At 37.4% G+C, this 26269-nt stretch overlaps 1 protein-coding gene across 2 annotated transcripts; it reads right to left on the bottom strand.

Annotated features, from left to right (window-relative positions):
- Positions 1-1173: 1173 nt before the first annotated feature.
- LOC105061021 (uncharacterized membrane protein At1g16860) lies at positions 1174-24478 on the bottom strand. 2 transcript variants are annotated; one of them, XR_834522.4, is made up of 5 exons: positions 23449-24478; positions 20565-20720; positions 16433-16644; positions 9547-9692; positions 1504-1641 (listed from the first exon to the last, which is right to left on the bottom strand). XR_834522.4 is itself a non-coding variant. In XM_010944932.4 (4 exons), the coding sequence occupies exons 1-4, from the start codon at positions 24163-24165 to the stop codon at positions 1449-1451; spliced, it is 1278 nt and encodes a 425-aa protein (XP_010943234.1). In that variant the 5' UTR covers positions 24166-24477; the 3' UTR covers positions 1174-1448. The 2 variants fall into 2 exon arrangements, 1 of the variants encoding a protein (XP_010943234.1); XM_010944932.4 differs by lacking the exon at positions 9547-9692 and having other exon boundaries at positions 1174-1641; positions 23449-24477.
- Positions 24479-26269: the final 1791 nt, after the last annotated feature.

Raw genomic sequence — 26269 nt, forward strand, 5'->3', positions numbered from 1 at the left:
CCTCACGATGTTAGTTCTGTTCTTTTTAATAGAGTTATTAATATGGTTAGGCTTTTGCCTTCTTAGTAGAAAAAATAAAATTATACAGCACACTCAGCTCTAGCATGTTCAGCATATCTGATGAAATTATCTTTGAATGATGTAGCAAAATAATAAAGCAAAGATCACAGCCTTCAGTTTGAAGGTGCAGTTAGTAACAAATCTATCATCTGCTTAGATCTTGGCCACCAGTTGCCGGAATAAAGGACCACAGCATTAAAGTGCCCGAGAACAGATAATCGAAGTAAGAAAATACCAAGACCTTGAAAAGGATACAAGACCGAATCCTTAAATACATGGTTTCCAAGGCAGAGGATGTGCATAGGTTATAATGCATGTTCTAAAGATTTTAGATATTGGACAATTAAATCAAATTTTTGACTATTATGGAAAAGACATTGTAAGCAAAGAGGGTCATGGGCTGTCCGACAGATAAAGTTGGAAAAGCATTTAGAATTGGTGTTTGGAAGAGGTGGAGAGAGAGATTAGGTTTGGTAAGGAATACTAGCGATAACATGTTCATATGGTTAGAGTGTGCGAGATTAAAGAGTTGAGACACTGTTTAACAGAGGTCTGATTAAAGATTACAGAGATTGAAAAATATTCACACTTCTATACATAGTATTGAGACCATATTGTGTTGGTGGAAACCAAAATTTGTGTAACTAGGGGTGGCTTCTGAAGACTATCGTCACACCCATAAGGAGAATACCAATGTTCCGGGGGAAAAATTTACCATAACAAGAATGGGTCCTCACTGGTGCAACGAGCAGTGTACTAGAACCGACGGACATGAATGAAGCCGGAAAAAAAAAAACACAGCATTCACATTGGATGGGGCCTTTTCTGTTCTCTGTCCTACATGAGGATAAGCACTCTAGCAATCAACAGACCGGGCGTTGCATGCTTGAACATGAAAAACAACAGGAAATGATCTTCTCATGTTCATTTTATGTTGTCCTCATGTGCATAACAATCTATATTTCTCAAATTGGCGACACCAACAACAAACAGAGAAACATTCACCAGCTTATCAGTTTCAGCAGATCAAGAATGAATGAGAATACTGGCGTAAGGAGGCATACTTATCCTCTCCATTCCACTGGGAAAAAAATGATCAAAGCAAAGCAAAGATAACCACACAACACATTGGTCTAATACAATGAGGAAGAACAAAATATGTACATTTACATTCCCCGTTATAACATGACCCGCATTTGTAAAAGAAAACAGAAAGCAACCACCCCATTATTTGATCCTCAATGAATTCAATCTGAGGCATTGATACTTCTCCACTCCATTTCTAGTGTTTTTCAACCTCCCACTTCCCACATACATGACATATTTACAAAACAAACAAAGCTACTTTCTCCTATCAATTTGGAACTACTACATTCACCTAGCAATATCTACACATGATAGATCAGCTCATCTGGACTTCCATCTCCGATCAGAATGAGGCCTTCAACAAACACAGGAACAAAACATCTTGCCCATTGGCAACCAGTCGAAATAGCATCCATGGGTGGATCAATAATAATCAGATTTTCATGCTTCTTGAGAATGCCTATCACACTCGCAGTATTCCCCTCTTTGATAAAACTATTACATCAATGTTAAGAAAAACAAAGTGATCAAGATAATCATATAAAACATATCATCTCTACTACAAAATCTGCTTGCAAATTGTAAGTCAGCAAACTTAACCAAGAATACTGGAGATACAAGTAAGATTACCCTACCACTGGAAAGAGAACTTTTGTTTGATATTTAGAACAAAAGGTTATAAAGTCATACTAAATGAAAAGTAGTAAGTTTATGCAATCATCATTATACCTAGAAAGACAAAAACTGAAAAGTCAAAAGCTTATTGCTAATCAGAAAGAATGTGGGGATATAACATATCAATCAATAACTGGAAAGAAACAGAAAAACAAGGGCAGACGATTGCAATATGTACAGAAACAGATTTGACTCAGCTAGGTTAGTTAAATGTATTTATTGATATTTATGTTCTTGCTGTTTCAAGTTCTAGGGGGCAAACTGTCACCAGAATTTAGAAATATAATGGTTTTCCAGAAGAATCTTCACATAACAGTCCTTACATAAAACCATACGCAAGAAAGGCCAAAAGCTCAATTTTTTTCCATTTTCTTGGGTTTATATTAATGTCAATTCCCATGAATAAAGCATTTCACTTATGCAAATGCCATCTGCCATTTAATGCAAAAAAGCAGCAATCATAAGCCAGTAAGTGGTTTCTCATCACTTGTCTTAGTCAAGGCAATTTTGTGGGCAAATAATGGGAAGAAAACCAAGAACTGAACAAGGAAAGAAAATATAATCCAATTTGGTTGACAAGAAAATTAGTTAGTAACAATTTAGAGAGTTAAGATGGTTAGAACCGAAAAAGGAATATAAAGTATCATTGGCAGCACTATATTCATACAAAACTATCAAAAGGAGGAAGCTAGCTCTATCAAAATACTGAGTTTCCGGAACTCGGGTTTCCTACAGTTAGGATCCATTTTGAGTATCCAATCATTTACTCTTACGGCAGCGAGACCTTGGCCCCAAAATGTCACTTGATAACTCTGCCTATCCTAGTACACTAGAAAACATGTGTGACCCGCATTGGCAAATTTTTTGAGTATCAATCAAAAAAGTAACACAAGAACTGCCACATTTGTCGCTACATGCGAGGATATAAGACCTAGTACCGACACCTATCCCAGCCTGGTCTTGGTTGGTACGATATTGGGACACTCCCAACCCAATAGGCAAGATGAACTAGCATCCCAATACTTCATTGGATCAAGATGCTTGCAAATCCCTATTGTTTCTTCTTTAGGGCTATGTGAGTTTTAATGATCTTTTATGGATCTTTTTTAGCCTCTTAAATAAAGCTTTTGAGCCTCTTAAATAGATACAACACTGGGAGACCCCTTCTTGTGGGTTCTTTTTTTCTCCTTAATTTTCTTCAATATTTCTCTCTTTTCCTCTCTAAGCTAAGTCTCATGACGGAACCCACAAGGCAAAAGTAAGCCCATAGAGGCGCTTCCTTTTCTCTGTGGGACTTGGCTGTCCCTGTTAGTATTGGACAACCAGCAAACAAACTGGCTAGTCCTGACTAGTACTAGGGCACCCCGTTCATAAGCGAACCAGCATCCCATGAGCCATCTAGGGTATTATTCTGTCATCAAAACAATATGGTATTGTTAGGATGGGCATCCCTAAATGTATCTCATATATTCTAGTCTTCTAGAATAGCTGGGCATAGATGAATCGATTATTAATACTTGAACAAAGAGGTTTTCACAATTGTCAATTGCAGATGATGAATTACTTTGATGAGACTTTGTATAAAGGAAAATAGGTGTAATAAAGGAAATTGTAAATAATAAAGATTGAAGCAAGTTTTTAAGTATCACTTGCTAATGGCATGCTAATATAGCAATGGCATGGTATGTGTCGTGGCTCATCAAGCCTACCAACACTTGACATATACAGGGGCGGTAGCATACCAATAGCTAACATGTACCCTGTATCTTCCCAATGCCATGTGCCAATAAGGCATTGGCATGGTACATATCATGCATGCATTGCCGAATGGCACTTAAATCCATTTAAGACAAGGCTTAGTCAATGAAATGAGCAAATAGTGTATAGAAGATACTTCCATCATTGGATCACCACATAGAACTATAATTTGGCATTTGCGATAGCACATGATAGTAATCCAAAATCATGATGATACTGAATACCCGCACATCAAGAGATTTTTAGAATTTTTTAGAATTTTGCAATCTCTCTCATGGAGAGAGTTTCATTTTTCTTAAAAGAGTTTCATGACGAGTCAATAGGTGGGCATCAATAGATTTGGTAAGAGGGGATGACAATTCATGACAAGTCAAACAACTATGAAGTGATAAGCCTTCAATGGTAATGATAGGTTTTACATATTATTTTATATTTCTATGATAGTTAATTCCAAAAATATAGTTTTCCTTTGCTTAATATGACTCCTTTGTGCTTATCCATCTCTTAGCATTTTTTAGGAAAAGACGGGACTAAGGGAACTAATGCATTAATAAGGGAAGCTCAAGCATCAACTTCATTCATCTCATGCAGTACCACATGAGGGGATTCACATGCAGTCCGTTTGCTATCCACCAAGGGAGTTTGTGTTATAGTAGTAAAGGGAACCACAACTGTGACAAATGCATGCTCTTGGGTTGGTTTGTGAATGTTGGATATCAGGAAAAAAATCAAAGCATTGTTTCTTAAGTATCTAATGTATCTCCATGAATAGAAAGGCCCCATGAAGCATGGGATGTCCAAGATTCCAGTCCTAATATGCACTAGTATATCATGTAATTGCCCACCAGGCACCTAGAATGAAAAAAGGAAAAAGGAAAAGGAAAATTTTGTAGGAGACTTGTAATAGTGCTAATATGTGTGAATTAAATTAAGATTTAAGTTTCAGCTAAAATGATCGTTATAACCAGAATCAAATTGAAGCTGACCACCAAAACTTGGTTTCAGTCAGTTTTGGTCAAAACCAAGATTGAGTTTTGAACCTTGAATCTAATGGTTTGAATGTGGCTTGTATGAGAATTGATCGGTCACGCTTAGCCTGACCTATGAAAACCCAGCCTTGGCTCAATATTTAAGACCCAAAAGGCCCAATAGGCCTGATACCTACGAAGTTTGAACAAATCCTAAGCCAAGAGAGTCAAGCTATGGCTTTTACAGGTGAAATATGGCCTGGGCTCAAATTTAGAACAACCTACCCTAGCCCCTGGTTGGATCAAGCCTGACATCTTTAAATGAGTTTGGGTTGAGCATGATTTGAGCTCAAGGATTTAACCCTAGATTAAGATTAGGCCAAGGCCCAACCCAGTCGATTGGCATTTATATGGAAATATGGGTGAACTAGATCCTATGGTTTTGATAAAAACACAATTAATTACATCCTTTAACCTCTAATTAATTGGTCAGAACACAGACCCTTTCTTACCTAATGAATATTGTAATAGTGTGAGCATGCGCAAAGAGAATAAATGCCAAGCAAGTGCACATGTATTACGATATACAATAAGCTTTATAACAAACTAGCCATAATCCAGGCAAACCAAGATATCTCATGGAGGCAACTACGACTTTTAACGAGTCATAAGGACCAAGGTGATTTTTTCACTCAACAACATCATCTTAAATTGACAAGGAGACAACGGTATAATGCTATGCAATAAGATGGGATTCAAGGTTCGCAGACTCGGTATCGAAATCTGTACCGATCGATGGTACAGATTGATACGGATCCGTACCAGACCGGACCGGCATGAACCGACACAGAGCAAAGGAAGCGAATCGGGAGGAGGAAAAGAAAGAGAGAGATAGAGAGCGGAGAGGAAGAAAAGGAGGGAAAGCCATCGGAGAGGCCGCCAGAGGACCTCCAACTAGTTTCCATGGCCACCAGATGGCGCGCTCGACGCCTGCAGTGCTGTGGGCATGAAACAGGGGTGATTGCCTTTGTTTCATGAAATTTTTTTTAAAATCTGGATTACGATGAAGCCGGCAAACCGATTTCACTTAAATGAAGCTAACAAACTGATTACCGATTTTACTATTCATCGACATTTATAAAAAAATACAATAAAGGAATAGGGGTAGTCGCCCCTATTCCGCAGCTCCGTCCAGGAGTTTTCTGTCGTTTGGTGGCCACGGCGACCATCCGACACCTTCTGATAGCCTCTCCACCGGCTGCACGACCCTCTGATACCGTTGCTCCTCCCGCCCTCTCTTTCTATCTCATTTCAAAGTTCTATCGGACAACATCAAGCAGCGAAGACCTCCATAGCCCTCCGACGGCCGCAGCAGACCACCGTCGGCCTTCGATGGTGTAGTGATCTCTCTTCCTCCCCTCCTATCTCTCTTCCTCTCTTTTCCTCTTCCTCCTCTAGTGTACCATTTTTCTCGATCGAACCGTCTCAATTCCCCACCGATCCGACTCGATACAGGATGTACCAATCGATTTGGGTTGATACGAAATTCCATGATGGGATTGATAATTAAACGAACGAACTTTAACCTAAACTGGTGACACACATAATATGGTGAAATGGGTCATAGCTCAAGAAGATGGATCTCAACTTGGTCTAACTCAACAAGATGAGGAGATGAAGATTATATATGCATGAAGATCATCTTCTTCAAAATCCACAACAATGTGATCAACATGGTAGACTGGATCAGAGCTTGGTGATGATGCAATAAACCCAGTAAAAGCTAGGTGATGTAGATCATAAGAAAGCAAAATTGAATCTTTATTCACGATCGAGGAAAGAAGTGACCTCAACAATCAATGTCATAGCTTTTAGAATGTCACAACCCAACATAGCTAGCCTCAACTTAGAAGGATTGATTCATAGCTTAGCATGAACATTCCTAGTTCATTTCTCTACGTGTAGTGTTGCAACGCAATCATGGTCATCAGTGAATGAACATGAACATCCAGGGACACGAGGAGGGAGCAATAAACAAATGGCAGATGTCTACAGCAAATTTATGAGAACATCAACATGACCTAAGAAACCATGCATGCCCCCTCTTTTCTTCTCTTTTTGTTGGTGTTTTTTGGATCTGGGTTGGGCGCCCATGATGGGTCGACCTGACCCAGTCCAATATTCTAGAAAGAAAAAAAGGGTTTTTTTCTTGTGGGGGGGGGGGCGGTTGAATTTGAATAAACAAGGGAGTCGATATCCCACCAAAAATGAAAACTGCTCATGCAGTTTTTTGAACATAAAAAAAACTACTCCTGGATCTAATCTCTTCAATAGATTATAAGAGGAACTTCATGGTGGTTTTCTTCCTTTTTCTCTAGACACTCTATCACCCTATCTACACATATCCATTGCAAAAGGCACTTAGATTTTGAATCAAAGAGTATTTTTCTTTTATGATTATACTTTAGACTAACAGCCAGGAATCCAACATCAATTCGTGGGATTTGTTTGAAAGAAACTTGTAAATTCATACTCACACTTTAACTTTTATGTTAATCTCCATTCTTCAAATCGTATCAAAGCCTGTATTGTTGTTTTCTAGCTGATCTAGTTACTGATTATACCATAGTTTGAATGTTTATAAGTTTGTTTCATGTATTTCCATCATATGAGAGTTTGATCACTCAACAATGGCAACTTTATGTATGTGATGTTTCGTGACATGATTTTTCATATACATGTACACCACAGCATGAAACAATTCTGGAAATTTTGGTGTTTCAACTTTGAGTGTATAAAGAGAAAAATAGAATCCTAGTTAAATGACCCGAAAATTGTTTGTCAATGTTCCTTCCGCAGAATATGTTTCAGAATAAAATTTATATGCATCCATAGAGCTTTTCACAAGCTTCGAATCAACATATTACTTGCGAATTTTGGTATTGTATTTTGAGAGTTTTTCTCTCTATAAATTCTTTTTTTTAAAAATATATATATATCAGGGAAGAACATGATCACATGCATTCACGTGATCGCGCTCATAAGCATGGCCACTGTCCCACATGTCAGTGAGTGTTTGACCATGGCAATTATTTTGGCACGGTTGGTTGCAGAGTCGACCACTTTTTTCCCATATCCCATTACTTTAAACAAAATAAAGATCTATTTTTTTTCCTTTGGCTGCACGTCGGAGCACTAACATTACGCGAGCACCCCCCAAGCACGATGAGTCTGTGCTCGCACGTGATAGTGGGCCTTAAGAAAAACAAAAAAAAAAAGCACCCACACCCGCGCATGGGCACCATGCGTTCGCATGGCATGCGTGCACCCACATGTGGGCATTGCGCATTTGCATCGCGCACACAAGCACATTGTTGAGTCGTGAGATTAAAATAAGAAAAATGTGATTTCAGTTTTAAAAATTTTGTTTTGTTTATATGCTTCGCATTCCCATATGTTTGTCTGAAAATTTTATACAGTATATATATTTAGATTTTAAATATAGTGTTTCTATCAATAATTATTTGATGTGCGTACAAATTTGTTTTATACATATGGCACGCCTAAGGAGAACCAAAAGGGTTCTCAAAACACCTTACAATTAGAAATTTTGAACTTGAGTTTATTTGTAAGTACAAAAGAGAGGTGGATCTTTAATCAAAAAAAAAAAGAGATGTGGATTCAGATTTTGATCTAATTGAGCATATTACTCACCTAGACAATGAATTCAAATTATGGAATACCAATAAAGAATATCGAAAGATGAAAGTGAATATGCTGGCAGAAACCTTACCACAAGATTGGTTTGGAATTATGAAAAACTTCTAGAAAAATGTTGAAATAAGCAAGAAATATAAGAATTTAAAGTCGTTGCTTAAAAATGGATGGGATCGCCATTTGGCAAGTGCAAAGAAGCGCACTTTTATGTTATCTATGGATAGCAAGCTCTAATCTTATGGCCATGCTGTTTTTGATGAGACCAACAGTGGTCTACTAGCACGAGGAGTGGGAGATAGGATTAGGGATGAAGTTTTTAAGTTAATTAAATCTAAAGAAAAACTATTACCAAAAAAAAGTCTAAAGAAAAGGATTAAATAAGTATTAATCTTGATGATTATAAAAATTGTAGCTATGTAAGAACTAATGAATATTTGTTTCATGCTATATATGTTATTTTATGTAAAAACTTTATGATCCATTATATGTATGTTTGTTTCATTGTAAGATTTTTTGCACCAATTGGAAGTTCTAAGGTAATAAGAAATTAATATCTAGAACTAAAAATTTTGCACTATGAAGTTAAATTTATGATAATTGGACATTAGGATAACAGATGATGATTCTGAATATAGTAAACTTTTGATTTTGTGCCTTTTTGTTAGATTATCATTAACCTAATTATCATGAATAGCAGAATATATGTGTTATACTAAACATTTATTTGAATTGTATCTCTATAGTGCTAAAAAATGGCTTCAAAGAATATTATTGCGAACTTTAACAAAGGTGACAAGTTGAATAAGCATAATTATGGTATTTGACACCTTAAGATCCAATATGTTCTAGATGAACAAGAACTAAAGGCTATCAACCATGCCATGGTGAAACCTAAGCAAGGGAATACTATCCAGCATAGGAGGGACATGGAAGCTTATCAAACATAGAGAAAGAAAGATTTTGCTGCACGTGGGATTCTGATTAGCTCAATGGATGACAATTTTATCCCTGAATATCAGCAATATCCCATTGCTTAAGAAATGTGGATTGTCGTAAAGAGGAAGTTTGGGGGCACCACTATCACCAAGTTGAGACAGCTAACTATCAAGTTTGATATATATAAGAAACACTCCAATCATACCATTAAACAACATTTGAGGGAGATGTCAAACATGATTGGAGAGCTCAACAAGACACTATCTCACAGAGGAACAGCAAGTTCAAACTGTAATTCGATCCCTTGCTGATAGTTAGGAGCACATGAAGATCAATTTTGACTCACAATGATGGTGTCAAGACCTTTGGTAATGTTGCTCGCCATATTGAGTTGGAAGATGAACGATTTGGAGCTATTAAAACTTCATGACAAGCATATGTTGCTGAAACCAATTCTGGAGAAGCTTCGGGCTCTAAACATAACAAGAAGAACTGGAACAAGAATAGAAAGAGAAAGAGAACTAGATTAGGACCCAAGAAGAACAAAAAAGTAGTTCAAAAAGAAAAGGTGTTTTGGCAAGAAGGACAAAGCCAAAATGAAATGTTACAACTATGACAAAAAGGATCATTTGGTTTGTAAGTGCTCCGAGCAAAAGAAGGTAGCATTTAACACTACTTTTAATTATACATATGCTTTTAGCACCGTATTACTCATTGAATCTTATTCTTTGTGAATTATAAATTCAAAAGTCACAGACCATGTAACTAGAGATAGAAATGTATATGTAGAGTTTTGTCGGATTCCTACAGGAACGAGATGGATATATATAAGGAACAACGCCAGAATTAAAGTTAAAAGAATCGGAACATGTAAGTTAAACCTTCGTGGTGGCCGAATCTTACTCCTGCATAATGTCCTCTACGCACCTAAGATCCGACAAAATTTAATGTGTAGTTGTTCTTCTGAATGTATGGATGGTTGTCTATATATTTATTATGACAATATGTTTTATGGTACTGGATATGTATCTAATGGTTTTATTATACTGGATGTTGAATGTTCGATGCATAATTATGGTGAATGTTGTTGTTCTTTAATTGCTTCTATAAGCAATTCAAATGTGGATGAGAATGTTCGGCATGTTAGATTAGGATACATTGGATAAGATAGAATGAACAAATTAACAAGAGAGGATTTGTTAGACTCACTCAGTAAAGTTACTTTGCTCACATATGAGCATTGCCTAACAGAAAAAATAATAAAAAAACTATTCAATAAAGCCATTAGAGCAGAACTTTCATTATAGTTGATCCACCCCGACATTTATAGTCCGATGAGTGTGAAAGCGAGGCATGGAGCCTCATGTTTCATTATATTTATAAATGACTTCACGCCATATGGTCGTGTATATCTGATTTTTCACAGACCTGAAGCACTAGATTGCTTCAAAAAATATGTAACTGAGGTTAAGAATTAGTTAGAGAAAATGATAAAAACCTTAAGGACAGACCGAGGGCGTGAATATCCATTCGAATAGTTTAAGAAATTTTATGATCGAAAAGGAATCACTAGACAACTGACTATGAGTTGTCGAGAGAAGGAATAGAACTTTTTTGAAAATTATGAGATCTATAATGACACAAGCTAACTTGCCAATCTCCTATTGGGGAGATGCTTTGTTAACTGCGACCTACATACTTAATCGAGTGCCTCAAAATCAATTACTTCTACTTCCTATGAGTTATAGACACATAGAAAATCAAATTTGAGCCACCTAAGATCATAGAGATCAGCAGCTTATATTCATGATTTTTCTCATAAATATAGAAAGTTAAGCTCTAGAAGAAAGAAATGTATTTTCATTAGGTACCCAAAACACTCCAAAAGATATGTGTTCATTAGTGAGCATGCTGACGGAGATTTAACTAAAATCGAATCACAAGATGTCACCATCTCAGAGAATGATTTTTCTGTTAGGGTTGAAGTTGGTAAGTCTCCTCCAAGGGTTGCAATTGCGCAAGAACAATATAAAAAGTATAGCTCATCGTCGTTTTGAGATTGAAAGAGAAACTTTGATGGTTACTCCATAAGATGAGGAAGAACCTAAAACCATAAGCGAAGCTCTACCATGCCCTACAAAGAAAAAATGGAAAAAGGCTATGGAAGAAGAAATGAAGTCAATGAAAAAGAACCAAATCTGCTTGATCTACCTATTAGATGTAAGGCCATTGGGAACAAATAGATTCTCAAGATTAAACGAAAAATATATGAGTCAATTGAGATGTATGAAGCCCGACTAGTTGCAAAACGATATACTCATAGAAGAATATTAACTTTGAGGAAACCTTCTCATCAGTAGTAAGGTTTGCCTCTGTTTATCTTATCCTAACTATAGTGGTGCAATTAGATTTAGAATTGCATTAAATGAACGTTAAAACAACATTTCTCAATGGAAAACTAAAAGAAAAAATTTATATGGAAAAACTTGTAGGTTTCATTGCTAAAAGCCATGAACACAAGATATGTAAGCTCAAAAAATCAATATATGGCCTAAAGTAGGCATCTAAATAGTGGAATTTGAGATTTTATCAAGAGATAATTTCATATGGTTTTACAATGACTATAGCAAAAGACGAAGGCTTAAGTCTCAAGATGTGTCCAAAGACTTCAGAATAAAGAGAGAAAATGCCAAAGTACCAAATTCTAATATGGTTGGGAGCCTTATGCATACTATGATGTGTATAAGGCCTAACATATGTTATGCAATGGGTCTGGTCGGCCGATATTAGCCTAATCCAGGAACAGATCATTGAAAGGCTATCAAAAGGATCTTAAGATATGTGAAAGGCACTATCAGTTATTCCTTTTGCCATCAGGGATTATGCTTAAAGGGATTTACAGACATTGGTAAGGGTGGAGATTCAGATGAGCGTAAATCCACTTTAGGTTATGCGTTCTTGCTCAGTAATGGTGTCATCTCTTGGAGTAACAAGAAACAAACTTATATAGCATCGTCCATGATAGAAGCTGAATTGGTGACTTGTTCAGCAACAACGTAGGAAGCCGTCAAGTTGAAAAGATTTCTTAAGCATTTAGAATTCTTCAACGATAGTAGGAGTTCAGTAACTATACATTGTGATAGTCAAGCAGCCATTGCATTTACAAAGAACCCCAAGTATCACTGTAAAACTAAACATACTGATATCAAGTACAACTTTGTGAGAGATATTGTAAGGAGGTGACTTTGAAATACATTCCGACACATCAGATGATAACAGATCCGCTCACCAAACCAATTGCTAGAGAGGTATTTGTTGAACATGTAAAATCTCTTAGATTAAGAAGGATATGATGTATTTTGCAAAGTATGATTTGTTCATATGGCTGTATGTATCTCCCTATTGACTTTTAACGGATGATGTTCCTTTAAAAAATGTCTGAGATCATTGTGGTTCAATACCATATTTGATAAGAAAAGTACACACATGATAATCATATGCTAGGCATATATTGTAAAAGTATGTCGACAAATTGAGATTGATCGTCTCACACGGGTAATTGCCTCTGACATTTTTTTTGAAGACATCCCCACCATCTATTTAGTTTGTTTAACAGCCAAGACATAAGTTCTTAATTGTCAAGGAAGCAAGGGCAATTAAAGGACTCAGTGTGTGCCTGAACTCAAGTTTGTACGGTATTTTTGACACTATAAAACATACGCTCTTTTGAGAGAGAGAGATGATACCATAGCACGTGATTCATACCACATGCGCTAAGCCAACCAAAAGAGTTAGTGAGAGAATGAATCTCTGCTTCTTCACCGTGTGAGATCCTTAAGGTTTATATGACCTCTAATGGTACCACAAAGACTTTTAATTGCTTCTTGATTTTTCAATTTGATAGAAGCTACTTTAGTATGCAACCAATGACCATGAGAATACGATCTAATGAAGCATATCTGGGAAAGCTGCTAAATTGAGATTTAAAGATTCAAGTTAAAAAGAAAAACTATTTTGCCTACATCTTATTTATATTCACCAATCGATCAATTATGTCAATTATGAAAGTGTGAGACATAATTCTGATATAAGTAGTGTCTATGATCTAGCATGCTCTTATATACATTAAAATATATTTTGAGAGATTACAAATGCTGAGATCGATGTAACAAAAGGAATATGGGGTATAACAAGATATTTTTGTTCAGGATTCGAACTGCTATTTGTCCCTAACAGATGAATAGCTATAAAGCTCAAATATGCTTGCTGGTTGCACGATCTATTTACCAAGTACAACTGCATGTACATGTAAATAATGTAGAGTGGTACATGTTTACATGAGGACAAATCGAGTCCATCATGTGTGAGTGAGAGATATTGATATTTTTGGATCCAAGTTGGACGCCCATGATGGGTCGATCCGATCTGGTCCAATAATCTAGTAAGAAAAAAAAGGGTTTGAATTTGAATAAATGAGGGAGTTGATATCCCACCAAAAATGAAAACTACTAATGCAATTTTTTTAACGTAAAAAAACCACCACTCCTGGATCTACTCTCTTCAATATATTATAAGAGAGACTTCACGGTGGTTTTTTTTTCTCTTTTTCTCTAGATATTCTATCACCCTCTCAACACATATCTATTGCAAAAGGCATTTAGATTTTGAATCAACCATTATTTTCCTCCTGTGATCATACTCTAGACTGGCAGCCAAGAATCCAACATCAATTCATGGGATTTTTTTGAAAGAAACTTGTAAGTTCATGCTCACGCTTTAACTTCTATGTTAAACTTCGTTCTTCACTTTTGATATGTCTTGGACCTGATAATGACGTTCTCTCTTTCCTTCCTCTTTACTCCCTTTTTACATTAAACCCATGGGCTTGTTATTATAGGGGGTGCATCACAAACACACACACACGCACACACACACATAGAGAGAGAGAGAGAAGGTGGTTGCTTCTAATAATATGGAATACATACAAGGAAAAGAGGTGACTTTGGTCGAGAGAGGTGAAGCAAGAAGAAGAGAGGAGAAGGAATGGGAAGATACTTGACAGTTTACCACCTTGTATTAAAGGATTTCCCTCTTTGCTCAATGGTCAAACTCTCTTGACACTTCTTTCATACTCTACTTCAATGTGAGCAATGTCGCATGGCTTTAATCTCACACGTCTCAAGTTATAAGCTTTTGCTTTCATCCTTTCTGAAATGATGAATGCTCCCTGGCCTTTGTTTTGCGCCAAGAGCTTTGTCTATCTGCCATGAACAGTCTCTGCATTTCAGCATAACTGTCCACCTCATAAGAAAGAAAGCCACATGCACTCTTTATAGGTGAAGGTCTGCTCTAAAGAGGGGCCATTTGCTCTATTGTTACATGATGTTGAGTAACAGCTCCAAACTAGATTTGACCAATTAGAGTGGTTAAACCATCGAGTTCAACCATTCAAAACTGATATTTCTAAAACTCTAAATCTAGACCTAATTTGACCAATCTCTGTAAATAGGACAAGCTAGCACAAAATTAAGTCGCAAGACCAATCTTTGACCAATAATTAAGTCGCAAGACTGCTTCAAGAGATTAATAATCCCTTTTTCACTATTGAAGACTTAATCACCTATTGCCACTAAAAGGAAATTAAAAGTGACCTAGAATCAAAAGTTTTCTCACCTCATCTTAACATTCGTCTAAAGCATCTTCCAATAGTTGTCTATTCTTCTATGCTAATGCATGCTAATTTGAGCACACCAAGGTTCGCTATGTGCTCAAGCCATTCCATACTGGGAGGGCAAAGGGAGAATAGAAGACAAAGAAAGAGAGAGAGGGGGGAGCAGAGGGAGAGGGAAAGGGAGAGAGGGGCTCAACAGAGATTGGGAGAGGGAAAGAGAGAAAGCGGGGAAGGGAGGGAGAGGGAGAGAGGGGTTCGATAGTCTAGATGCCGCTACGTTGCTGCTGAGCCCGGTGGAAAGCCGAAAGAGAGGCTTCGCCCTCCTCGTAATCGAAATAGTGGCTTCATTCAAAAATTACCAAAAAAAGAAAAAAAAAAAGTGACGTCCGCAACGGTATTGCCGACTTCATGCAATAAACGCAAAATAAAAAAAACGAAACAGGGACCAAAGCTCTTGTTTCGATCAGGAGGACAAAGCCTCTCCAGCTTTCCACTAGGCTTGGCAATAGTGCAACAGGCTCAATAGCCCTCAGGAGGCCTTCTCTCCCTCTCCCTCTCCTTCCTTCCCCCCCCCTCCCCTCTTTCTCTTCCTCTCTATCCTTCTCCCTCTCCCCCTCCTTTGTTGATTTCTCATTCGATTGTTGGAACTATCCAGGTCCATGCTGGCACAACTGATACACCCCGAACTAGGCAGTTTAGGATGGTTCCACAAACCATGGTGCACTCTATTATACATGTCATACGATGCAAGAAGCATATATACAAGACTGTCTCTAATAACAAACATCACATATTTTATTTTTGCCTTATCAGGTTGTCATTAGAGAGTGAGAGAGAGGATGAGAGAATGAAAAAGAGGGCATCCATCTATGATTAGGCACTGATGCAATAAGATGGTCATAGGAAGGGATCTTAACAACAAAAACAGAAGGCAACAAATGGCACCATATGTACAGTTATACTATTTATAACCATAAATAGCAATATATAGAATATACATCGTAAGCAAAAGAATTTTAGGAAAATGATTTGAGATATGCATGTGCAAAACTATAATTGATAAAATAAGTATTCATGGTATAGCTGTGGTTAACATTATGTCAAAATTACATATTTATTTATTGTTGATGGATTCATCAAGATTCAAACCCAAAAAGGATCTACTATTTTTTACATGCAATCATTTGCAAGAGTATTGTACAACCACAAGATTTTGACTTAATTGTTACCATATTGTTTCAAGTTTCTATATTAAGGCAAGAATAAACAGAATTTCTTTAACCAGAATGTTCCAATACTTCTGCCTAAGAATAAACATCGCAGTTTCAGTTAACTGCCTGACTCTGACCAGATGTGCATCATGTTAATAGCCTTTGTTACCCACTCAAAACTTTGAAGAAGGAATTTTCATGGTACTTAATACTCTAATAAGTTTCACCCGCATTACTCAAGATATGGACAGAGTTACCATGAACACATATAATGTTAAAGAAAAATACTAATGGGAGCACCATTCTCATAATCCCATCATGATTAATCTTTTGCAAATAGATTGTCTTACCCCTCCTCAAGCCGCATTACACGATCATCACTGGAAATTTTATGCTCTGTCAGCCAGCTTATGAAGTCAGGAGATAGGTCTTTGTCTTCCTTGTTTACATTTAAAACGGTTGCGGGTTTAACAAAAGAAGTTACTTTGGCTCCATTTCCTGCTCTTACAAGAAATCTCATCCCAGTATTGGGGTCGGATATATAGAAATCTGCAACATGCCTCTGTCACAAGAAATAACAGACTGATCAGTATCAAGAAATGCAGTTACTTACATGCCAAATATGAATGGAGTACACATAAACCATCAACATATGCAGGAGGCAAAAAACTATTTCCAACACGAACTATGCATACCTATATATAACATCCATAAAAAGTTCTCAAATTTGTCAGAAATGCACAAGTCAATATGTAAATCTAACCTATACTGCTATACAGCATAATTCAAGAAAGGAAATTCTGCATTTCAGCATGCACATGTTAACACAGTTAGCCACCCAAATTATGACATCCATACATTTTCATTCTAATTGTTCAGAAACTTACAAGAAGACAACTAGGTATAAAGTGCTACAGTACCTTGTATCCACATCTCTAGCATTCTAGTTCCTCCCACCCACAGCCATCATGCATATTGGAGCATTGCAGCACCCCAAGGCTATACCCATTAATCTTTTTAAGTGATGCAAAAGCATGTGCATACCATTGATTTAGTAGCTCATCAAAGCAAATCCATGTTCCAGTCACTTATATATCTCATATCTTACGTTTTCACTTTGTGCAAAAGACCTTATATAGATCATCCAAGATGGTTGAGCAGAACACAATCATGGGTTGATGGGCCTTGTTTAAGAGGCCATGTGGAGCATGGATTTACAGCATCCATGAAATATTATCTTCTCTCCCCTTCCTTCCATCCCTTGAATTATCTCCCTTTTTGGATTATTTTTTTCAGAATACAAGAACTAACACCCTAAAACCCTCTCCTGCTTTATCCACAAAACACTTCATCCTTTTCCACATAGTAGAAGGGATGATATCTATCATCGACATAAAATCAAATAACATTTCTAAAATCAAATCTGTAAAACCCCTTTTCATTATGACTTTCTGGTGGTGGTTTGGTGATCGGTGGGGTCAGTTGGTGTTGGTGAGAAGCCGGGGGGGGGGGCGATGAAATTTGGTCGATTAAGTTTAAAGTGTCACAAAGTAACTCTCATGAAACTGACAACCAAACGTCTGCTTATTACTATACGAGTTATTCTAAAATTTTGATTTTTATTATTTTTTGAAATTTTAAACCCTTTAAATAAAGTTTCTGAATTTCAATATTTACGTACCTTCTAGCTTCAGCAGGGTCAGATTTTGTATGAAAATATGCAATTAGGATGAACATATTTTGCTTTTATTTTATTTAACATATTTTTTTAAAAAAAAAGTCAAAATCCAAAGATGTTGACACACTTCGAAAGCCAAAACTCAAGACGATACTAAATTAATTTATTAAAGAATTGATTAGAATTTAACAGATGATATTTGAAAAAAATGAAATATTATCTGCAATATATTATGCTTGGTGATGTAATGATTATACATAACTCATCATTATAGCATTCAAATCCATTTGACAAACACTCAACAGTCCATATAGACCAACACATATCATTTCTTTTAGATGAATTAGGGATGAAGATTTGTTTCATAAACCCCTATTGATAGTAGAGCGTCTTAGACCAAAGTAGGTTAAGGTGCGTTCAATTTCAAAAGTTTTTTTTTTTTTCCTTTTCTTGTGTGTTGTTGGTGGGGGTGGAGGTTGGACTCAAACAGAGATTTTGTGTTAAAATGCATAAATAGGAAGAACATATTTTGCTTTCATTTTATTAAACAAAAAATAGTCATAATCCAAATAAATTTACACACTTCATCAGTCAAAACTCATGGTGGCACTACTTTAGTTTATTATGAATTGATTAGAGCTTAAAAATGATCCATGAAAAATAAAATATTTTCTGCAATATATCATGCCTGGTGATGTAATGATGATATATATGTCATTGTTACACCATTCAAAGCCATTTCACAATCAGTCAACAGTCCAATCAGACCAGCACATATCAATTTTTTCGGAGGAGTCATGGACTAAGATTGTTTCCTCAAACCCTATTGATGGGTTGATTGTTTCCTCAAAAGGAGGTTAAGGTGTATTGACCTTCAAAAGTTTTTATTTTTCGCTGTGCGCATTTTTGGTGAACATGGGCTTTGCGAATCATCCATCTTTTATATGCCACAGAGAATGATGATGACCAAGGTTTTATGTTCCAACAGGACGGAGGGCGTCCTGATCATCCCGTCCTGTTCCTATGAGAAATGGGAACGGGATGGGCTCAAGACTCCGAAACACATCCACATAGGGAGAGAAAAAAAAAGAGGAAAGAAGGAAAGGAAGGAAAGATGAAGAAGAGGAAAAGATAAAAGGAAAGAAGAAAAATGAAAAAGGAAAGGAAGGGAAAAGAAAAATGAAAAAGGAAAGGAAGGGAAAAGAAAGAAAGAAAAGTAGAGGAAAAGAAGGAAGAAAGGAAAAAAAAGATAAAAATGAAAGAAAGAAAAGAAAGAAGAAGGGAAGAAAGATGAAGGATATCCACTGGATGCATGACCGAGACTGCTATTTGGACAGGACGGGACAATGGGATATTCCATTCTATTGAGAAACCGAGACACCTTTATCCCACAGGATTTAAAATCTTGATGATGACAACATAAACTATGTAGCAAAAGACCAAAGAATGATATTCTTGTGTCACATCCATTTAGGTCAAGAGGGCTGCTGGATATACACTTGGACAACTAGCACAAAAGGATATACAAGCTAGCACATTTAAACGGTGTATTGAATTGTGGCAAGGAATTAGTCATACGAATTAAAATTGCACAACCATTTCACAAAGTATTGGTCACATAAGCTCAAATTTCAGAATAAAACCTTTATAAATTGAAAGGGGCCTCTTATATGTTGTCCCATACCCTTCCTCTTTTTCAGCACTGATAGATTGGCTCAATAAATTATCTGGTTTCCAAGCTAGTATATTTGACTTGATTAAGCCCCAAGCTATAGAAGTCTGGGACTCCAAATAAGAAAATAAGAAGTGGCCACTAAATGCATTAAAAAGGGGCTTTTAGGCATGAACATCGCTAAAACATCTTCCATGGATTCACTTGTTATGAGAAAAAATAAAAGATTTAGGGCCAAGTCCAGCCATCCTATTTTTTTTCCCTTTCCTCTTATTCTCCCATAGTTTCTTCCTCTCACAATTAATAAATTCTTGTTTCTTTTCCCTTGCTTCTCCATGCTTCATTGTATGATCTATTGTTGAAATTTGCTATGATTTTGACTTTTTTTGCTAGTGAACCAGTTGAAGTTCACATTTGTCTAACATTTCTTAATCCTTTTTTCTTGCAGCTCATAATGTATGTTCTACTACATTTGATTACTGATGTTTGCTTTCAATTTGACTTGAACCTTGTTGCTGAATTTATTTTCTGCACATGTTATCTTTTATTGTGCAGAGTTAATTTTCTGCAACAATCTAATTATTGCAGTATAAGAATAGCTAATACATGAATATAGAATTCCAAATACTAAAGAAGTTAGAATCTGCTCCTTAAGTCATCACCCATTTTCTAAATTAAAAATAGAATAACAAAGTTGATAATTCTTCTCTAATGTTTTATGTATCTGCCCTCTTTCTGAAGCAGACAGCATGTCATACAAGTAAACCAAAATACAGATCATAATTCTTAAGGCTCACTCATCTCTAAGTAGTCCTTTATCACCTGGCCAATCCAGGCACGATATGTGTCAGCATGTGTTGCTATGATTTAGGTAGTGCTGTTTGTTGCAGCTATCACCACACACAAATATTAAAAACATGTAAACTGGGGACAACAAATTCCAATAGTAACTGATGATATTCCATAAAATGATTTTTGTGTATGTTAAAATTTATAGCAAGTTTTATGATAAATCAGTGAAAGTAATAACTTATGAAAGCTCATATATGGAGATTTTAGACATAAATATCAAAGTTTAAGGAAAATCAGTCAAATGGCAAATGTCCGTATACGTGGAATTTAAAAGACTAACCTCTGAATGTCTCAATCCCCATGTGAAGGGCTTATGATTAGGGATAGCAGGTGCGCCACTCCATCCTCGATACTCATAAAGCTCAGTAGATGCATATATGCACCTAGAGACATTCTGATAGGATGTTTCAAGAGGAATGCTACCACAGGTGACATGCTGCACGAAAGTGTGATGCATCAAACTTGGCAAAAAGTAAAACATGTGACTAAGCTGCACTACTAATATGAAGAACCTAAAATGCAACATGCTGTCATTAATGTCTTTTAATATCATTACATTAGTACTTAGATGAATTGATTTTTTTTTTTAAAACAAACATTATCTTTCTAAAATGTAATGGTTTACAGAATCTACCTTACCAAAAATAGAATTTCTTAAAAAAAAAAAAAAAGACAGTGATGTTTTGTCATGCTGGTGCTCAGTTTCTTTACCAGATAAAGATATTGTCATAAAAGCTGCAAGAAAGGATACTAAAAAAACTCTAAACTCTAAAGAAGACAAAAATTGGCATATTTTCCATATTTGAGTTGTCATTGCAGGTTTTGAATTCTTGAAGCTGAGCAATTGAGCATAATCAGTGAAAGATCTTCTTTATTGCACCCTAGACATCTAACAAGCATTTAACAGCATGTAACAAATTAGAAAGGCTAAAATAAACACATAACCTTATCCCATTCACACGAAATAAACGTCGTAAACTAACTATACCGCACCTGTTTTGATCTAAGGCCTATCCTCTCTAAAGGTCAAGACAAAAGCATTGGCAACGTCATAAGTTAATAAAGGAGAAATATGACACCCCAAATAGGTAAAACTTAAATCAGTGAAGGTACACGACAGACCCAACAAGGCTCAGAAAAGATTCAATCAGCTCCAAAGTGGGATATGAGAATAGGGAGGCAGTCAATAGCCATTAGAATACAAAAAGGCGAAAAACTTCTGAAAAATCAAATTAAAAAAAAAAAAATCATCCAGAAGGATTTACAGAGGACTAAGAAGCCCGGGAATATGTTGTACTGATTCAGTCCATTAACATCACAAAATTTGAGCAAATATCCCAAAAGGCCGAAACCAGTACCCTGGTAAGAGATTTTGAAACCCAAAAACACCTGCAATGTGACTGAATAGGATATAGAATAATACAATAACTTATCCTCAGAAAATTGGAGACAAGTCATCCTCAAAAGAGCTATTTGATCAGTTCCAGTAACATACTTCATGCATAGGAATTTCCCTCCCATATGGCTCCAACTAAAAGAAAAATAAGGTCAATTTTAGCAATCCATCTAAATAATCCAAAAACATATGGAATTTCTTTACCACATAGATAAAATGAATGAAAAGTATCCACCAGGCTTCCTCAATAACATGCCCAAGATCTGAACAAGAAATGCAAAATAGATATCCAAGCAAACCAAAAAAAAATGATAGATTAAAATAGCTCTCTTACCCAATATTTCAACACGACAAATGAGACTGTGAATTTTGAACAACCTTTAAAATAATCCACACAACCATAAAGACTGAAGACAAAACTTCCAGCTCACCAATCAATTAGATGTGGCCAAAATATTGATTGAAAAGAATGTGTGATGAACACAACAATAAAGTTGGCCAGCGGTTTCTGGAATTGGATGTTGCATTGACTGCTCGATTCCACTAGTTTTAAAGTTCTTTAATTTAAATACATGAAAATAATCATACTAAAATAAATAAATGATCAAAAAGAAATACAACAATGGGAGCACGTAGTTGAAAGTAATACTCATTTCTTATTGCAGTATCAGTTGAAACCTTACCAATAAACATTCCATGTATATAAACAAAACCACCCATGGAATACAGGTGCTCTGTAACCATTTTAGTGTAATTTGACTTTGTATCATGCTTGCACTAGTTATCTTCTATCCAGAAAATTTGAATCCAATCTTAAAAAGAAGATGATGGGCATTCATGAGAGTCAATTCATGACTAGAAAAATGAATCCATAAATGATACCACATCAGAACATTAAAACAGCAGCTTTATGGTAAACTGCTTGATTATGTAAGAAAGGAATTTCCTCCAGATATACAGCTCAATTTCAAAGAACATTAAGATGTACCATCTTGAATTTCTTTCCCTGGTAGCTAAAATGAATGATAACATCCAGAAGCCTTCCTCAATAACATATCCAAAATCTAAATTAGAGAAAAAATATCCCCACACACATGCACAATAAAGAGCCAAAAAAAAATACACGAAGAGATTAAAAACACATATAGATGGATTGAAAAATATCCACCTCTTTTCCAATATCTCAACATCACACATGAGATTCCATAAATTTTTTATACTTTCACTTTAACATTTCATTAACCAGACAACTGTAAAGACAAAATTCCCAACCGGCCAAACAAATAAATGAGGGTATAATATTGACTTGAGGAACATGTGATTGAAGCAATAATAAAGTTGGCCGTCAGTTTCTTTAATCTGTGGCTGCATGGCACCCGATTCCACTAATCTACAATTCCCCAAGTTCGAGAGGACACATGACCTAGAGACCATTTTAAAGAATAAATAATTCATTAAAAACAGTAAACAATGGCAGCAAATACTTGCAAACAATACTCATTTCCAATTACAAGACAAACTGAAATCACGCTAATAATCATTCCATAAGACACAAAAGAACAAGCTATCCAAGAAGTGGCAGCCAATAATTGTTAAAAATACTAGTTTCTAATTGCAGGGAAAGCGAAACCGTACCAATAAACATTTCCAAAGATGTGAAAAAACAAAACACCCAGTAGCCTAATACCAGCAAGAACTGTACCAATCAATATTTTCTAATAAAAAAAAAATCGATAGCCGAATCAAGAAAACAGAACATGAAAGTTACCCCAGTGATCTTGACAGTCTTTCCAATTGGGAGGTTCCTGGGATCGATAGGAGTATTGGGGTAGCATGTCAAGAACCTCTCCACCTCCCGGCTCCGCATGATCCAGTTCCACAACGCCAGCAACCCAAGTAAAATCCCCAGCGCTGCCACCACTATCAGCAGCACCGGCCTCGCCACCACCACCCAGAGGAACCCCCCGACCCCGAGCCCCACCACAAACGTCAGGGAGACAATCCAGTACCACACCGTCGGGATACCAGACGCGTATTTCCCCTTGTGGCCCACCACCGTCACCGCCGGCCCGTATCCTCCCAGCGCCGCCTTCCTCCTCCCGGCCACCGCCGGCGACTGCTCCGCCGCAGCTGGTTGCTGCTGCTGCCCGCCCGATCGGCGGTCCGGACCGGAGGTGATCAGCCCGGTGACAGGGACCTGGAACAGCGGGCCTGAGGTTTTCCGAGACTGCGGCCCGGAGCCAGAGGACGGGCGGGGGAGGGGGCCGGAGTGAGACCGAGACCGGCTGGCGGGAGTGGCGGTGGAGCCCTCCATCACCACGGGGATGTCGAACATCTTTCCCAGCTCGCCGGACTTCCTGACATCACCGCCGGTGTAGGGCACCGCCCGCGAACCGATTGTCGGCTGCCGCTCCTTTGGCTGCTCCGGCGGACCCGACACAAACATTCCGTTACTGAGCTGGTGCGACATCCTGCGGCCCGACATCTCGAACGTGACAGAGAGCGCAGAAACAGTACACGAGGTACGAGCTCGGAAATTTATATATTTTGGAAGTGGAGGGTGGGGAAAGGTGCGGGGAAGGCGGTAAAGGCGAAAGGACGGGGATCGAGCCGGATTTTTCTAGTGGGCGAGCGTGTGTTCCCCGGCCCGAAGGCGTCGAGCTGGGAGTTCCCGTGGACCCCCTTCGATCTGGATCGTCCGCTCCGTGGACCCTTAGCCCCCAATGGCGCTCTCTCTCTGCACGGAAGGGGAACGGGAAGCTCTAGGGGTTTGAGTACTCCGAAGATTTAAAATTTAAAAATTAGTGGAATAATCGATGGAAAAAAAAAAAAGCTCGGGAAAGAAGGCGGTGGGAGTGAGGGCGACAAAATCAGGGCCGTCGAATGATAGGTGGACGGCTGGGATTGCGTGTGGTACTGGAGTAAAGGTGGGGGAGCCCTTGCCGACGAGTGGTGGACCCGGAGGATGCACGGCAGCACGTGGCGGCCCCTTGATAGTGCCGCTATCGTGCCACGTGGGTCCGGTGGCTCGACACTCATCCTCGCGAGTGGCGCGGCCCCAGGCGAAGGTTGCGGCTGTGGAGCGATCTTGGCCGTTGGATCGGATGAGTGGGACGGTCCCTGGTCATCAGGGGGAGTGGAGTAGTGGACTGCCGACGCTGTGTAATTGACGCGAGCTTTTTTCTTTTAAAAAATTTGACGCTACTTCGAGCGAAGATGAGATCAACGGTTGCGAATGATCGCGAGATGGGTTCGGATGGGCAGGATCGAGGGGCCGGTGGACCCGACGGAAAATGGTCTGGGAGAAATTGGGATGACGGAGTGACGCTTGAAAGTAGTCGAGGTAATCGAAGCGGATGACGAGATGACAGTAAAAGAAAAAGGAGGTTCGATTCTCTGACGAGACAACTCTAGGCAACGTCCAAACAGTTTCAATGGATTTGGCAGCTTGTGAAGGGTCGGTTTGTAGTTTTGTGGGGCCTTTAGAGTACACAGAACAGCATTACGCTTACATCATGAATATTTTTCCTGTACTTGTGTGATTTCAACCGAAATATTGTTTCAAACACACACGCACGCGCGCGCGCGAGATAAGGTCCGTCTTTTTTTGCATGCTTATTTTTTTTTATTTCTCTAAAATTTGGAAAGGTTGTCCATGCGTCTATTTTTTTCCTTTTCTCACTCTTTTACGTATTCCAACTAAAGGCATGGAACATAATGTAATTATCATTTAAAACTTCAAAATTCATACAAATAATATATATATAGATAAATTTTTTGTTAATGCATTTTTGTTATTTCCCTTTTATTATTATATAATGTAAATACGAACTTTGAAATGTGATTGTCACTAAGTTCCACTTTGTAACAAAGCTCACTTCATAATGGATTCTATTTTTTTCATATTTCTTCATAAATTATAAGACAGTCAACTATCTTTCCTATCTTTTGTTTGTTTTTATTGTTGTTGACATTCCAACAAAAATCAAGAATCAAAAAATTGTATATTAACTTTTTAATTTGTTGTGTAACATGTTGTGCGCAGTTAAATCTTTTATTAGTATATTTGTATTATTTCTCTATCTAAAATTTATTTTATTATTATTGACTGCAACTTTAGAAAAACACCATTGCCTCTTGAGTTCCACCTTAGAAGGGTTCCACTGTATTACAGGGCTCAATTTATGTTGGACTTCACCTTTTTGTTATCTCCTTTTATTTAAGGCTCTTTCATGTGAGCATTTATTTTCGACTCTTCTCTATATATTTCCCACAATTCTACATGCAACGACCGCAATCTTTTGTTGGTATGCTTGTTTTGTTGTTACGAAGGGCTATTTCTTTTGTTGGTGTCCGTTTCTTCATGGATTACGAGGCTTCTCGATGCGGCTTTAGGCACTTCACTCTCTTTTGTTTCACAACTGCCATGTTAATTAAAATCTTGATAAAAAGATAATATTAAAAATTATTTTAGTATATTGAAGTGATAGATTAGTGCGTTTCTTGCCGGTCCACTTATCTTATATATCTCGAATTTCACTCCATCATGGCCCATACTTCATGGACTCCACTTTTATTTTCATCCTTTT

This window comes from Elaeis guineensis, chromosome 1 (genome assembly GCF_000442705.2).
Source record: "Elaeis guineensis isolate ETL-2024a chromosome 1, EG11, whole genome shotgun sequence".
In the NCBI taxonomy this organism is placed as follows: domain Eukaryota; kingdom Viridiplantae; phylum Streptophyta; class Magnoliopsida; order Arecales; family Arecaceae; genus Elaeis; species Elaeis guineensis.